General features: G+C 39.9%; 1 protein-coding gene across 3 annotated transcripts in view; it reads left to right on the forward strand.

Annotated features, from left to right (window-relative positions):
- The window catches only part of LOC6042203 (protein tramtrack, beta isoform), a 43,444-nt gene that overhangs the window by 13,060 nt on the left and 13,229 nt on the right, over positions 1 to 17,155 (forward strand). For 2 of the 3 annotated variants that reach the window (XM_038258624.1, XM_038258622.1), the window contains exons 2-3: positions 11,742 to 11,990; positions 15,657 to 16,518. In XM_038258624.1, coding sequence (XP_038114552.1) covers positions 11,853 to 11,990; positions 15,657 to 16,518 — 1,000 coding nt within the window. In that variant the 5' untranslated portion in view covers positions 11,742 to 11,852. Of the gene's footprint in view, positions 1 to 2,976; positions 3,222 to 11,741; positions 11,991 to 15,656; positions 16,519 to 17,155 lie in introns of those variants that run through there. The other variant, XM_038258623.1, reaches the window with a different exon arrangement.

The following is a 17,155-nucleotide window of genomic DNA, read 5'->3' on the forward strand; positions in this document are numbered from 1 at the left end:
TTTAATTGGAAAATCTTGTAAAATCGATGGCAAATTATTCAAGATACACTGCATAATTCTTATTTACGAATTTTCAATAAAAAAAGATATTGTAATCTTTTGAAAAATTAGGGATTTGGAATAATTGAAGATTTTTTTTTTGAAAAAAATGTTTTCGTAAATTCATCGATATTAAGATATTTTTTTATATTAATATACAGTAGACTCTCTGGCTGTCGATATTATCGATATCAGTATTGCTCCAAAAAAAAAAAAAAAAGCAGAAATAAGTGAATTCAAATTGAAAATTGTACAAAATATTACAAAATTTATTCAAGAGTTAAAAAAGCTCAGAATTCCCGACTTTTCCCGACTTTTTGACATAAAATCATAAATTTCCGACTTTTTCCCGATTTTTGGCGGATTTTGACGAATTCCCGACTTTTTCCCGACTTTCCCGATTTCCCGACTTGAGTGGCCGCCCTGCATAAACTTTTGTTTTTCATAAACATATTTATGGGATTTAAAAAAAAACCTGTTCAAAATAAACTCTAGACATGTTTATGGAAAAGAAAATCTGAAAAATATATGTATAATTAAACGAATATATTTTCTCTTTTTTTTTGGAATTTTTTTGTTATTTCCGATTGGTGTATCAGTTGACTGCAAATGTCAGGGTGGCCACTCAAGTCGGGAAAGTCGGGAAAAAGTCGGGAATTCGCCAAAATCCGCCAAAAATCGGGAAAAAGTCGGGAATTTATGATTTTTTGTCAAAAAGTCGGGAAAAGTCGGGAATTCTGAGCATACTTGATTGAAAATTATTTTTAACTCTTGAATAATTTTGTAATATTTTGTAAAATTTTCAAATTGAATTCACTCATTTCTGCTTTAGTAACTTACTATAAATTGAGGGTTCTTTTCACTATTTCAATATATTTGAGTATAGAAAAGCTGTTAAAAGGCATTCAAAATCTTAATGAATATTGGAGTCTTTGACACAGATTTTCATAATATTTTTTATGAATCAAATGATCGCTTTAATTTTTGTTCATCAAACAAGAGGTAAAGTTAATGAAAAACTAATAATAAAAATAGAGCATAATGGCCAGCTTAAAATTCTGATTCTATTTCATTTTGTCACATAATTGGATATTTGTTAACAGATTCCAACTTGAGTTTGGCAATGGGTTTTTTTTGGTAAATATTTTTAATTGTTTAACTAAATTCATTTAGTAATTTAAAATATATTTTTTCCAAATGTTGCCCTTGAACTTTTTTTGTGAGTATGGCTAAATTACCTACCATAGATAAAGCTTGATTTTCAGTTTTCGGAAAACCTAAAAATCGAATAAAATCCAAAATTGAAAAACTTTTTTTCGTTTTGGAAACGTAAAAAAAATTGAAATTGCAAAAAAAAAATCCAAGAAATTTTTAGTTATTGCAAAATTGTTTAAAAAAATAGTTTCTTCAATTATGTTGCTTAAAATAAGTGGGAAAACATAAAATAATATATCAAACTTAATTTGCATTTAAAAAAAATGTTAAATACTGACCACTAGATAAATTAAAATTGATTAGAAAATTTAATATCAAAAATTCCAAAATTAAAATTAAATTTTATGAATTCCTTGAAATTTTTCTAATTCTTTGAATGAATAATAACAGCAATTATGTTTCAATCATTCTTTGGTTTAAAATGATGATGAAGTTTTGAAAAAATAGGAACGCTATTTTAAGTTCAGTTATCTTTAACTTTTTGTCATTTTCAGTTGAAACGAAGTATCAAAAACTATACGTTTGCCAATTTAAAAAAAATAACATGGAAGTTATAAGTATTGTTGAACTTTCGGTTATTTTTTCAAAGACTTATTGTTTGTGTTTCTACTCTGAATCATAATAACGAAATTCCATTTTTGAAGTGTTTTTTTTTTATTTATTGTTTAGTTTTTGTATTTACAAAAAATGCCTTTATTTGGATTTTCATTGAAGTCATTGTGATTTTTTTTTCGCTGGTTAATATTGACTTTTCTTATAGAAAGTTTTTTGTTTGAAATCATTTTTTAAAAATGCCTATTATTTGAGCATTCTTCAAAAGTCTAGAAAAAGTCGGGAATTTGAAAATGGAATTTGAGTGGTCACCCTGAAATGTGTATTTTTCAGTTCAAATCGAAAAAATAAAACAACAAATAAGTAAATTTTAAACATTTGTAAAACGAGATCACACTTCCTATCTTTTAAAAGGGTTCGAAACGTGCAATCGCAAGAAATAGATCGAAAAAGTCACTGAAAATTGTAAAACCGACAGAAAAGTAGATGGAAATCAAATACCGATAAAATATACAAAGTTTGTATTCAAAATTTGTGTGTCGACTAATTTGCTTAAATTATTCCATTTCAACCACACTCATTACCAAGATATTCCAGCTCGCTCAGGATCTTTCCACGCGCGCTGACTCAACCGGGAATTCTACCCAAACTTATCGCGTTTCAGTGCGTTCTCCACACTCAAATCACTCGACCAATCAGTGTGATCCTGTCGATCGCAGCAACACTCTTGATCGCTCTCTAACAAAACTCTAACGCCGAGTCGACTCCGTCACGGCCTACTACATCAAACCCGTCCATTTCGTGATCAAACGATTACGAAAGAATCCTCCAGCGCTCCAAGTCGCCGTCGAGTTGGCAATTCCTGGAGAGAGCGAGCGGTTTACGGTTCTTCGGAACCCCCCTTCTTCTTCTTCTTTCGATGTTTGCTTTGCTGACGTAACCCCCGCCTCGAGAACGCTGCTACCGCTGAGAGTCGTCGCAGCGTTCTTCGCCGGTTCGCTCTCAACGAGAGTTCGATGTGTGCTAGTCGAGATCTGTTTTGGTTTCGATTCTGGTATTGGTGGGCACGTTCTTATGGGGCAAGTTGGTGGTGTTGGTGCGGATCCCCCGTCCTGGTTGGTAGCGCGATTCCTTGGGTCGAGTCAATTGCTGCGTTGGCCGTGCCGCGCACGGATCGTGTAGTCTCTCGGTCGACCAGGAATCGCGAAGAACGTCGCGGGAGGTGTAATGTGAGAGGGGGGGATGTTTCTTTAAATACACAGCACAGGAAGGTTCAAGTGGATATACCAGCGCGTTGAGTCTCGTTTAGTGTTGTGTCTCTCCATGTGTGTGGGATTGACTCGACGTCAAGGACAGTAAAAGGACATCGCGCGCGTCAGGATCGAGTGTCGCGCCGTAAGCCGGAAACCCGTCAAGTGAGTTTCGAGTTGGTTTTTTTTTCGCAGAATCGATTTGTGGGACGAGGACTCAGAAGGATATATCCAATTATGGGGACGAAAGCGGGAACAAAGAAGACGGCAAGAATTCCAAGGATATCCAGCGGACAGGACCGGCCGGGGATTAAAATTTTACTGCCTTCTTCGTCGGTGCTGTGCCAATTTCGTCCTACACTTGTAAGGTTTGACTCGTCGAGGACCGGCGACGCCCATCTGCGATAAGGACTGTTTCATGATGAGTTCGCGCGGCTTCCGGAATCTGGCTTGGTTTCCACTGTTGCCGCTGTACAGAGTCAGACCGACCGACATCCATCAGCGATGAGAAACAGTTATGCAACTCACGGTGGGGTTGCGAGACGCTCTTCCTAATTCCCAGTGTGATCGCGAGCACTCCGTGCTCCAAACACACACAGCCACGCGACAAAGGATGGAAGCGATAGATATTGCGGCAGCTTCAGCTTGTCGGAGCTCGCGGAGGGAGTGGCGCAAGCGGACGGCAACAACAACTCTGGGAAAACAGAAGAAACAACACAAAATGAGATTATTATTTTCTCATGATTTTTCTCCCCCCTCTTTTGCTTCTTTTCTATGTGAACTCGACGCTGACTTCGACTCCCCGCGCTCAATCCTCAATCCCCCAGCAGATCTTGGCAAGATCGACTGGTAATTCCATCATTCCAAAAGGGGGCACCAATTTGTACCGTCTCGAGCCAAGTCCTGCGCTTTGAAATTAATCCTTTTGTAACACGACTCCACCAGCGATTCGAGTCAAGGAGCGCGGCCACACCCCAGCAGTGCGTGGTCGTCGGAATGTGTCACCCGTAAGCCACGTGGCCTCCGATACAGCACTGTGTCAACCTACGGACCTGGCAATTACACGACGGATCCAAAATAGACGGCGGCGGCGGTCCCACGCAGAGGAAGGGTCGAACCCTATGAATACCGAGCGTGCAGCGAGGCTGAAAAGAAGAAGAAGAGAGGAAAATGCTCGTAAAAAAAAGCGCAACAGTTAGCTTTTGGATCCGGAGTTTGTTTTGTTTTGCCCTGGCGTTCTCATTCCTTTGGAGCTGGGTTTGTTTCTGAGTGGTGGTGGAGTTGGAAAGGGGAGGGGCCGAGGGAGTTCATTCTTGTTTTGTTTATTGCTGTAACAATGGGCATTTTTTTCCATGTAAATCAGCGTCCGCGAAGGGTTCCGGTTTATAACGTGGCTGGCGAAATATCTCGGCAATGGACGGTGCTCCTTGTACATCTGAATTTTTTTTTGAGTAAATCTACTCAAAGCTTTCACTGATCACAGTTTAGCGTGTAAAGCAGTCGTGCTTTACCTCATTTTGATGAATCTTCGTGAGTGGATTTGACAGTTACCGCGAAAACGTAAACAAAGACAGGGTTGAACATCCGAGCATCGAAAGTGGGGAAAAAACGCAGTGACAAAACTTTTCGGCACCCTCAGCAAACGTCAAATCAGTACAAACTTTACGCAACGGGACTCGAACTCGCGTCAGAGCCGACGCCTTCCACAAATTTGTGAGGGTCGCAAAGAATCACGAAACGCTCCGCCCGTGTTTTCATGGCCTGCTAAACCGATCTCCAGCACACCACAATCATCGCGTTGAAATAGGAGGATGGAGAGCGCTGTTTTTCCACATTTTTATCGCCCTCTGTCTGTGTGAATCGACGATTTTGTTTAGTCGTCCTCTTACTGCCCCCGTAGCACGCTGTACTAACACGCCTAGAACGCCTTTGGGTGGATTCATGCTTTTCAAAAAGGTGAGGTTATTTTTAAGGATAAGTTATACCAAAAACGGTCAAGTTACGGTAAAAACGTCAGCACTAGATCATGCAGTTTGGTCGTCTTTGGGTAAAGAGTACATAGAAAGCGATTCAGTACATAGCGGAGACGACGGTAAAGGTCTCCACGTTCACTTCCCAGCACGGCCTACTAGCGTTAGACGGGGCTGCTGGAAGCTCTCCAAACTACGTGGTGAAAGAGGACGGGACGTTTTTTTGTGCGATGATACTCGTTTTCGTTCCAGTCAGCAACTCGCAGCATCCAGGGGTTGTCAATACCAGGACGACCCGGAGGGGCGTAACTCGACGCTAGGGGGAAAAATAAATATGGCGAACTCTTCACCAATACAGTCGCGCTATTCTAGGAATAGCCGCTGGATTCGCAGGATTGCGAGGAGAGGAATCTACCCGGCACTGCGCATGTACCGGTAATCCAGGCCTGCTACGAATCGCAGGCCTGGGAAAAATCACAATGGAACATCGGCCCTAGACACGGCATATTTTCCCATCAACCGCGCGTCTCGCCCCTTTCGGATTTCCAGCAGTCGACCGTGGAAGCCAAAAACTGGGCAGGCTGTGCGATTGTGTCGTCGTCGTTCCCCCCCCCTCCCCCCCCTCCCCATCCAAGTAGACGGGCCGCGGAGTTCAAATTGAATCCGAGAGGAATAGACCAGGGGCGGCGGCAAGGCATGCTTGGATGCGCAATTGCCGCGCGGCCTCTGCGCTCGTTTTTTACGACCGGACCCCGCGCGCACAGCTTCTTCCTGCCTTTTGTGTGTTTGCTGGGTTCCCCTCCACGACCGGACGACCGGCACGAGAGGAAGCTGAGGATGTGTTGGTGTGCGCTAGCCAATATCCGCCATTAGGGCGAAAAATGGTGGGTTGCAAACGGGATTGGCCTGGACGACTAGCGATCGCGGCGTGTGTCTGTCTGTGTGAGAAGCTAGGAATAATGGGGACGCGACTAGTCGCAGAACTAGGCGGGTTGGGAGCGGGGAACGCGCCGTGGAGTGGCAGCTATAATTAAATGTAGCATTTCCGGAAGTTGTTGGCTCATCGCGCGTCTCTGTCATTCTACGAAGCGATGCCACTGCGCACACACACACGCCGACTGTACGTGTGCTAGCGGACGTGAGCGTATCTCGCGGCCTGATCGTCGTCTTCCGCTCTGCGGCAGAGCGATGATGCTCTCTATTACGGATAGCTGTCCAGTTTGTGGAAATCTGGGGATTTGTTCAAGGAAGAACTTTGCCGACGAATCAAATTGCAGCCTGATATAAAACAGTAGGCCTGGCCATTTTGACAGTTCTACAACGCTCATCTATGGCAGATCGATCTCTTTAGAAAAGAACACATCTACAAGCAGATCAACGCAGTCAACCTCGACGACGCTGAACGCATGACAAACGCTGACTGCAGCACCCTGTACTGTCGCGATGCTATCGTGTCTCTTTTTGTACCCCGGAATGGCAGTCGACGCGCTGTAGATTTCCTTCATTCGTCTTAGTTTTTCTTCTCGGCCACAGCACAGACTCAGTCGGCGGCTCACTCTGGATATTTAGGTCACGAACCGTACGGTCTTCATAGGACATCTTCTCTCCGTTTTCTGTGACTGACGCGTTCACGCATCGCTAACGGGCTTCGTGTTCAGACAAAGCAGCAAAAACAGGGACGTTCTGGACGTACAATCACGCGAATTGTTGTCAATTAAAATCTCCGTCAACCAGGAAACAGCTGTTTAACAGAGTCCGTCACTACACCCAAACGGCGCGCGCTGGAGATCCGCTGACCTTGAAGCTGTCAACCTGCCGAACCCATCAATGTAAACGCAGCAGGCTGCGATGCAAAACTTGTTGCCACTCTTGACAGCGCCGCATCCGTTCAGTTCTTGTTGTATCGTGTTATTTATTCGCTGCCTCCTCCGCGATCCACCGAAACGAGAGGTTAGGAAGAGCGATAAGGTGTGCACACCTTCACACACACACACGAGAGCGATTCATTAAAATAAAGCGCTAAATTAATGACGTAATTTGAGTGTGTGCGACGAAGAGTAGGCGTCGGCGAATGGAAGCTGCGTTGTGTGCTTGCACTACTACCAGCTAGATGGCGCCGCGCACACTACGATCGCTTGATGTGAGTGAAGTCGCGCTTTTTATACAGTTACATCATAGTGTGCGGCGGCGGCGTCGCGTCGATAAGCATTACAAGCGCTCGCTGAATGGCGGCGGCGGCGGCGTCGGTGTAATTTGTTTCTTATGGGAGTGTGTTTGTGTGGATTTATGTGAATGTTTGTGCCGTTGGATGGTGGGTGGGTTTCGATTGTTATTTGCTGAATGGATGCGAAAGAGCAAAACACGACTAACAAAAAAATACAGTCCAGACTCGGTTATCCGAAATTCCGAAGTTCACCGTAGAAACTGGGTCGTCCATACAATTCTAAATACCAATTTGACAGATGGCCGTACAAAAATTGTACCTAAATACTAATAAATAATCCGTATATTGAGAATTTAACTTCTGAGCGTTTTTCTGTCTTCGGGAAAGATGTACAGTCTAGACTCGATTATCCGAAGTTTCGATAATTGGAAGTTTGATTATCCGAAGGTTTGTGTAGGACTTCGGACAATCAAATCATGAACAAAACAATTTTCTTATTTTTTATTTAATCACCGCCATTTGGCCGCCATCTCGGATCTATCAAAAAAATCCTGGTTTTATAAGAGCAGTTCTTTACGGAATCGGTCTTTTTTCGTCGATTTTAATTTTTGTATTTTTTAATCCGGCTGAAACTTTTTTGGTGCCTTCGGTATGTCCAAAGAAGCCATTTTGCATCATTAGTTTGTCCATATAATTTTCCATACAAATTTGGCAGCTGTCCATACAAAATGATATGTGAAAATTCAAAAATCTGTATCTTTTGAAGGAATTTTTTGATCGATTTGGTGGAAAAAAATGGATCGATTTACACTGGAAAAAAATAATACACCGTTAAAAAAATTTGGTGATTTTTAGTGATTTTTTTCCAAGGCCTTCGGATAACTGTCATAAAATGGCTAGTGTTGCCAGATTTTCCATATATTCAGTCATTGGAAAAAAATATATCGAAAATCCGGCAACACTAGCCAAAGCTATGACAGTTTGCACAGTTTTTCAATGCAGAATTTCGCAAATTTCGACTTATACTTCAAAGTTGGTAAGTTGCTGTTTAAAAAACCTCTTGGATTAGTCATAAAATGTAATGCTCTGGCAACCCTGTTTTGGAATGTCGGCACTTAAAATGAAGTTATCCAACCTTTTAAAATCGCTTTCGGAACCCTCTCTGACTGCACATTGCTGGTAATTCAAATTTCTTTCATTGATTTTGGACAAATGGCAACCTTGTCTTCTTGTGTTTTTATTTTAATTTTGAAAGCTAGATGTTTTAAGTTTTGAGAAAATTTAGGATTGGTTCTTATTACATCGCAGGGCTGCGGAATCGGGTCATGTTTTAGACGACTCCGACTCCGACTCCGGCTTTCTGAGATTAGCCGACTCCGACTCCGGCTTTCAGCTCAAACCGACTCCGACTCCAACTCCGGCCTACAAACTCTAGCCGACTCCAACTCCGACTCCGACTCCAGCTTTCAACAAATGGTTAGCTCCGACTCCGGCTCCACATATTTTTAAATGTTTCTAAAGTTACTTGCCTTTTTTTTTGAAAACATTGATAAATAGGATTATTTAAATACTCTCTAATTGTTATGTATTTCTCAATGAAAATAAGTTCAAATCACAAAACTGAAAAAAAATTCCAGGTGACAAGTTTTAAACGTAATTGACAAAAGAAATCAAAAAATATCTCCAGTTTTGAAATCATTTTTACAAGAACAATTCAGAAGTATGGACCAAAATTTTGCCGACGGTATATGATTTGCTAAAAAAGGTGATTTTTGTGAAAAAAAATAAATCACGTACTTAAAATTTGTTGATCTCCTTTTTATGTAAAATTGAATTTGCAATCGAAAAGTACTGTACACATTTTTTTATTACGTGCACGGTTTTAAAAATATAGCATTCAAAGTTAAATTTTGTTCGAAAAATTCCGTTTTTATTTTATTTTTTTAAATAGTGTCCATGATTGTCCACTTCTGAAAATATTTTTTACAAAAAGTTCAGAAAATTTCCTACTTTTTTGTCTAAGGAGATTGGACCACTGGTTGCTGAGGTATAGCGGATTAAAGAAACAGGAAAATTGATTTAATAAGTCTAATAAGTCTAATGTCTATATATCAGCAATGAATGGTCTGATTTTCAATATAGAAAAATGAAACATTCGTGAAACTTTCTAAATACAAACATTTCAAAAGGGCCAAACATTCATTATTTTTAGAAGTGGACATTTCAAAAAGCAAAAGCGGATTTTTCGGCAAAATTTAACTTTGAATGGATATATTTTTAAAACGACGTACTTAATCAAAAAATGTGTGATGTACTTTTCGATGGCAAATTCGATTTAACATAAAAAATTAGTTCAGAAAATGTTATGTACAAGATTTCAAATTTTACATAAATCATTATTTAAAAAAATCATAACTCTTCGACAAAATTTGGTTAATACTTCAAAATGGCTAAAAAGAAGCGGGATGTCCCCGAAAATATACAAAAAACTAAAAAAAATAAAATACCGATTTTGGGAAATTTAAATTTTGTAAATAAAAGGTAAAATCACAAATTTTTTGTCCGTGAACCTGTTTTTTAATAGTTCTCATCAATACCTACAACTTTGTCGAAGACACCAAATCAATTAAAAAATTCCTTGAAAAGTTACAGATCTTCGAATGTTTTCGTTTCATATTTATATGAATTTCTGTCAAAATTGTATGGAGATTACTTGAAGTGAATCAATGGCACAAGATGGTTTCTTCTGGGAAGGCTCCATAAAGTTTGAGTCAAATAGCAAACAAAAAAAACAGAAAAAATAGATTGAAATCAGCCAAATTCGTAGAGAATTGCTTATCTGATAAATCTATTAAAAAAAAGAAAAAATGGCAACGCAATGCATGCGACTTAAAAAAAAACAATTAAAGAATAAGAAGTTTTGTGAATTTACCTGCATTACAACAAATACTGAAAAATAAAAAAAAACATAATTTTTGTTGAAGTTTAGAAAACTCCGACTCCGACTCCGGGTTATCAGAAATTTTCGGCTCTGACTCCGACTCCAGCTTATAAAATTTAGCCGACTCCGACTCCAGCTGTTCGATTTTTGACGACTCCGACTCCAGGTCCCCAAAAAGACCCGAATCATCCGACTCCGGCTCCGACTCCGACTCCGACTCCACAGCCCTGCATATAAGTACATGCTTATTGGAAAGACATTTTGAAAACCTGGGAACACTGCCAGAAGATTACGATATTATTTCGTTTTTAAAAGAAGTTAGTAATGTAACATTTTATTGTTTAATTTTTGATATTTTTTGTTGTATTCAAATTTTGATACTGCTTATAAGTTTTCAATATTTCTAGATGGCAAGTTGAAAGCATATGAAATTAATTATTGTTGCTTGATCCTAAGAAATACCCTGTTCAAAAGTGAGATTTGATTGTTTGATGTACTGAACTCGACGCAATTTCGCACTGCTCCTGTGTACTTAAATTTCGCAATACCAATTTGTGCTTGAATTGTTCTCCAAAGGGTTTTCCCCTGCTGCCCTGTTACTCCCCTCATGAAACTATAGTAATTATTATTTATGAGGGAGGGTTTTTCTCCTTGTACTTGTACTCTCCTTCTCTCTCTCTGTTTTAAGTGGATGTACGGCATTTTTGTGATTTTTTTTTCTTCTTTCGACCTCACAATTGAATAGGATGAGATCGTGTAGGATGATGGGAACTCGACACTCGGAGGATTGCGAAACCAAAGGGGGGAAACACGGAATTAAATTAGATTTCCTACCAGTGGAAGTAGTCTTGTTGGAAACGTTTTGAAATCCTGTTGGCATTCCGTCGAATAAGAATTCATAGACAAACAGAAGTTGAGATGTTGGTTTTTCGAACGTTCAATCGCTCAAAGTTCCAATAATGATCCAATCTCCGAAGTAAAAAAAGAGTCGTAAAACCAAACAAACAAACCAAGAAGTGAAGCAACGCACATAGACCACACCAAAACGGCCCTATGTTTACCCATCAAAAAAAGAAGACTCCGCGACCATCCGAAAATCATTTATCACCTCACCTCTTTTTTTTTTCGGAGGTTTTTCGGACATTTGTCATCCCCCAAGAGCCAAAAACCGGCTTTCGGCTTAGCTTCCAATGTTTGCGTTTGCTCTTCAAGCGGATTTCGTCATTTCGAAGATCTTCGAATTGCGCGCGCTCCTGGAGACGTTGCGCTCAAGGTTGCGCGGTTTAGCATTCCGATTTTTGAGTCCTTTTAAGATTTGCTCCGGAGGTTGTTGCTTGAATATTCAACACTCTTAAGGTATAGCTGCGACGGAGTATCTACAGCGCGCGCTGCCAGATAACAAGTGGGTGTATTCTAGCGCGATTGTTGGTTTTGGTCGTACGCCCCGGGACTGGTTTCGAAGGGAATTGTGTATCGCCAGCTAGAGGAGAGATATTCTCTCTGTGTGAGTGTGTAGCTCGTGGGAGGATTCCCACTTTGGGACGCGACTCGAAATTGCGCAACAAAACACTAATCGATCGTTTTTTTCTCCCCTTCTTCTTCTTCCACAGAACCACGAGTAGCAGAACAAACTCCAAGACAGACGAGTAGCCCTCCAAGGACGGGGCCCACCTTTGTTCCAACAAACTTGACGTAACGTAACACACACACAACTGGTAACCATGTCGTCCCAAAGATTCTGCCTCCGGTGGAACAACCACCAGACCAACATGCTGTCCGTGTTCGACCAGCTGCTGCACGCGGAAACCTTCACCGACGTGACGCTGGCCATCGAGGGACAGTACCTGAAGGCACACAAGGTTAGTCAATGCGTTATCACTCAGTGTCTGTCACATGATGTCCCTCCTCGAAGCCGAAAATCAATTCTTCCTCTGATAACGCGCACAGAGCACTTACACCCGCTGATAACAGGACCACGATGGGCACCAAAAAAGGACTCCCAAACCACACGGGGTTGAACTCAGTGTGGAATATGGAATGTGATGCTTGTGGTCTTATCAGCGCCAGACCACTCACAAGGGTGAGCTATCTCGTCCTGATAAGGGTGTCGAGCTCTGCAGGACTAGAGAGAGAGAGAGAGAGAGTCCGGTCCTATCAATGGTGTGTGTTTGCGGTGTCGCGTTTATCGATACGAGGACTAGCTTTCTTGTTTGTTTTGGCTGGGTGGGTTTGTTCCTGAAGGCTGGCATGATTTGAGAAATGAGATTCATTTGGTTGAAGTGGAAGATAAATTCATTACTTCGTCTGAAGAATTACAGTTCAAATTTGACGGATCCAATTCATTGTTATGTTGAATAATCGCGACGATTTGATGAGTTTTTTTCCAATATGGTTAAACAACTTCATTGTTTGGAAAAAAAAACGGGATACCAACAAAACTTTTTATGTTTTCGTCATTCTGGTCATGTTAACGACATAAGATCACAACTGATTGTTTTGTCATTTTGGTCATGTTAATGACATAACATCACAACTAATTTGAATACAAAATGATTTCATTTTATAATTAAGAAAACATTTTATTGTTAAAAGATCAATATCAAGTTTCACGAAAATTTGGTTTTTGGAATTGAAAATTGGACACTTAAAAACTCTTTTTCAGGGTGGTCACTTAGGGCGGAAAATTATATAGTTGGGAATTTGTGAATTTCTCGAAACGTTTGGAATACAATTCTCTTGTACTGAAACATTATTTTTATTTTATACAATTATCACCAAATTACACTCAGTTCGTCAGTAACAATTCACTTAAATTTGTGGATTATTTGTTGATACCGTCGACTCTCTGGTTGTCAATATCCAAGGGACCGTCGAGGAAGAGAATCATCAGTTTACAGAACGAAGCAAAATGAAGACTCGATTGAAAATATGTTTTTCTTGGTACCCAGCTATGGGAGAGAATCATGGCAACGTCCAGCAAACAAAAACAAACCAATGCCAAACACCCTTCAAAGCTTCCTTTCGCAAAGAAAAATGTCTATGCAAGCCATGAGATAGTGACAATATTGACAACCGGAAGAGATTTTTAAAGCAAACAGAATCCAAGGGACCGTCGAGGAAGAGATCCTTCAAGCAAGAGAAAATATCGAGGAACAAAGCCAATCGAAGTAAGCAGTTTGAAGGGACTGAAGAATTCATCGATAGATGGAGCAATATTGATATCGAGAAGATCGACAGCCAGAGAGTCGACTGTATTTCAACTTTTTTAGAATAACAAGACATGGATTTTACACAAATTATTATTATTTTCATGAACTAAATAATTTGAATTTATTTTTGAATTAACTCAGAAATTAATACGGAATTTCAACATTTCTCTGGTTAGTTTGCAATACGTCGTAAGAGCCATCGCGACCTCAGACAATTATTTGAATTTTTCTCTGAAACAAACCAAATTTTCATTGTGTTTCAGTAAAGAGCCTTTAGAGGACGTGCAGATGAACAATTCAAAGCATTTTTGAATTTGGGAATTCGAAATTTGAACGAGAACCAATCGAAAAACTGCTTTGTTTACAACTGGACCATTTGAAAACTAACCGATTTATTGTCAGTTTTACGTCATTTGACACTTAATTGAGCAATCAATTCTTCTTATCTTTCTGAAACGAATTTTGAAAAAAAAATGTATATGTTCAAATAATACTTTGTTAATTTGAACCAAATATGTCTACTGTTTGATACTTTCTTTTTTAATAAATATAAATAAAAAAAAACATGGATTAGAAAATTAAATTCAAGTCGTCACCCTGTCCTTCTTACAATTTACATTATTCAGGGTGGCCACTCAAGTCGGAAAATCGGTAAAGAGAATTTGTGATTTTTTTTTGACAGAAATTTGGGAATTTTAAGCTTAAAATTATTTTCTAGCTCTTGAACCGTTTTTTTATTATTTTGTTCAATTCCAAACTAGTTTCACTTTATTCGTTATTAGCATAAATTTTGATTCCTTAAAAGTGGATTAATAACTATGTATAAATCCTAATTTTTAATTCAGAAAGAATTTAAATATCAAATTAAATCCAAATGTTTCTCGTTTTGAAGAATAAATGGAAATTTGTTTACGTGTTGAAAATATGAAAAAATATTAAAATTACATAAATTGAAAATACAAGGTATTTTTTCAGACTGAATTTTTCATTTAAATTCTGACAACTCGATAAATCAATATTGATCCAATAAATTAAAAATCAAAGTTTGAAAGGGAACTTGGTTATAATAAACAAATTCCTAGATATTTTGACATTCTTCGGAATAATAATAACTGTAATGATGTTTTGTTTTTTATTCAAAAATCAAATAATAAAACACTTTTTCTCAGTTAAACCTAGACAATTTTTCCAATAAACATTTAAATTATATGTTCTGTTAAGCTCTCAGTTATTTGTGAAGACTGATGGCTTGTTTCAGGCGTTTTTTTTTTGTTCAAGAAATTGATATTGATTTTTTTATAAACAGTTTTTGATTTCAATTCATTTTCAAGGTAAGAAATGCCTATAATTTGAGGTACTGAAAAAGTCGGGAATTTGAGAATTATATTTGAGAGTGTTCACTCTGAATGTTACCTATAAAATCACAACCATAATGTATTAAAGAGAAGGACATTTTCTGATTTTTTAGATGATTTTTTTAAGTAAAAAAAAGAACTTGTAGTCCAATACAAAATTGGATTATTTTTTATGTTTCAAATATTTTTATGTTATATCCACTTTAATTATGCTGGGTTAATTTTAAAGTTATGCCTATATTATTCAAGTAACGGAAAAAATATAAAAAAAGTTCATCAAAATTTGTTTTTTTTTTTGTAATGAAATTTGGACATTTACTTAAGCAGGTATTAGACTATGACAACACACACAAACAGCCTCGCACTTTTTGACAGTTTGGCAGTTTGATTGCTTTGTATGTTTACCTGCATTTATTTGCAGAAACGTCAGGCTGTATACATTTTTAATTGTTTGCAAGTTTGGCAACCTGTCAAACACGAAAGAGTGCCCGTTTGTTTGTTTGTTTGTTTGTCAAAGTCTAATACCTGCTTTAATGTAATTAGACAGTTCTGATATTTTTTTTAATTTATTGCAGATGTTGCAAAATAGCTTCAATTGACATAAAGAACTGACCAATCGAAAAATTTCATACAATTATCTTGCTCGAATATAAACCTCAAAATATTTCTAAAGAAATTTGGAAAATTTCAAATCCAAGATGGCGGACAAAATGGCGAAATATTGAGAAAATGCATTTGGTAATGTAACAGGCAATCCACCACACAAATTTTACTGAAATGGAGTCGCAAAATCTAAAGTTTGTTCAATTATTTTAAGGCCGTTGCAAATATTTTTTTTTGAAGTTTATGTTATTTATTGTGCAATCTATTTTAAATAGGTTTGTCTAAATTTTGCAACGCTCTGTTACAACAAACAAAACTAAGATATCTAACTAATTCTTCGTCTAATATCTCATTCCAGATGGTCCTCTCGGCCTGCAGTCCGTACTTCCAGCAGATCTTCGTCAACCACCCGGAGAAGCACCCGATCGTGATCCTGAAGGACGTCCCGTTCAAGGACATGAAGTGCCTGCTCGACTTTATGTACCGCGGCGAGGTGTCCGTCGACCAGGACCGGCTAGCGGCGTTCCTCCGGGTAGCGGAAAGCCTCCGGATAAAGGGCCTCACCGAGGTGAACGACGACAAGCCCCCACTCCCCACGGCATCGCTCACCAGCAGCGGAGTCACGGCGACGAGCGGTCAGAACGCCGGTGCGACGGCACCATCCACACCCACGCAGCAACAGTTGCAGCAGCAGCTGGCGGCCGCCGCCAGCCGGAACACCCAACTGGCCTCGCTGCAGCAGCAGCCGAAGCAAAAGTCGAACGGGGGTGGCCAGAGCATGCTGCTGACGAATCCGCTGCTGGGGTCGGCGCTGTCCCAGCAGAAGCGCAAACGCGGCAGGCCGCGGAAACTGTCCGGCAGTGACAATGGGGACGGGGAGTACGACGGGTACGAGAGCGACACGCAGGGTTCGCCGGATCTTATGGAGGTGAAGCTGGCCGCCGATGGTATGTCGAACTCGGGGGATGAGAACGTGATTAGCCGATCGGCGATTGGTGGTGAGGAGGACGCGGAAGACTCGATGGACACGACGACCGGAAGTCCGCCTACGGCGGTCAACAACAACGTCAGCAGCATCAACAAGAACGCCAACAGCAGCAGCAGTCCCGCCCCTTCCGGTCCAGCGGCCAACGCGACCACCAACAACACCAACGCCACGAACAACAGCCACAATGCCAAGAGTTCGGCCAGTAGTCTGAGGAACGAAAACAGCATGTCAGGTATGTTGCGTTCCTTTTTTTTCTTGCTGGTTTCGTTTGGGGTCTATCTCTCGTATTCACACACGCTCCATGACCTCCCCAAGCCCCCCCATGTAAATTCAACCTCTGTCTGGTTCATCATAATGATCACCCCACCAACCAACGACAGCAACAACGTTCTCATGTCCATACACTTTCATTTCTGTGAACGCAGGGAAAAAAGAACCACCGTTACCCGATTGTAATCTGCGCTACTCTGAAGAATAGGAACAAAAAAAAAACAGACTAGAATTTCCCCACTCATTAAGCTCTCTCTCTCTCTAACACCCCATCACACCATCATCAGTTCGTTCTCTCCCTAAAACTCTTTTTTTTTTTTTGTTGCTCGTTGTTGTTTTATCTCTACGTTCCTGTACATATAATATTATAATGTATTCTCCTATTGTTGTGATCCTCCCTCCCCACCCACCAAGCGCCTTCCCAAGCCAGGAAAAGCAATTCTGTCCCAACTAATCACAGCTCAAAAAAAGCAGTTAGCATTTAATTACCACACATTTGAACCCAAATTTTGTAAAAAATGATTCCCCTCCCAACTCGACTCACTCATAGTACCCCTTCGAGCGCGATCGCGCGCTCGAGACCACCTCTTTCAAGCGCG

The sequence above is a fragment of the Culex quinquefasciatus genome, chromosome 3, assembly GCF_015732765.1.
Source record: "Culex quinquefasciatus strain JHB chromosome 3, VPISU_Cqui_1.0_pri_paternal, whole genome shotgun sequence".
Lineage (NCBI taxonomy): Eukaryota > Metazoa > Arthropoda > Insecta > Diptera > Culicidae > Culex > Culex quinquefasciatus.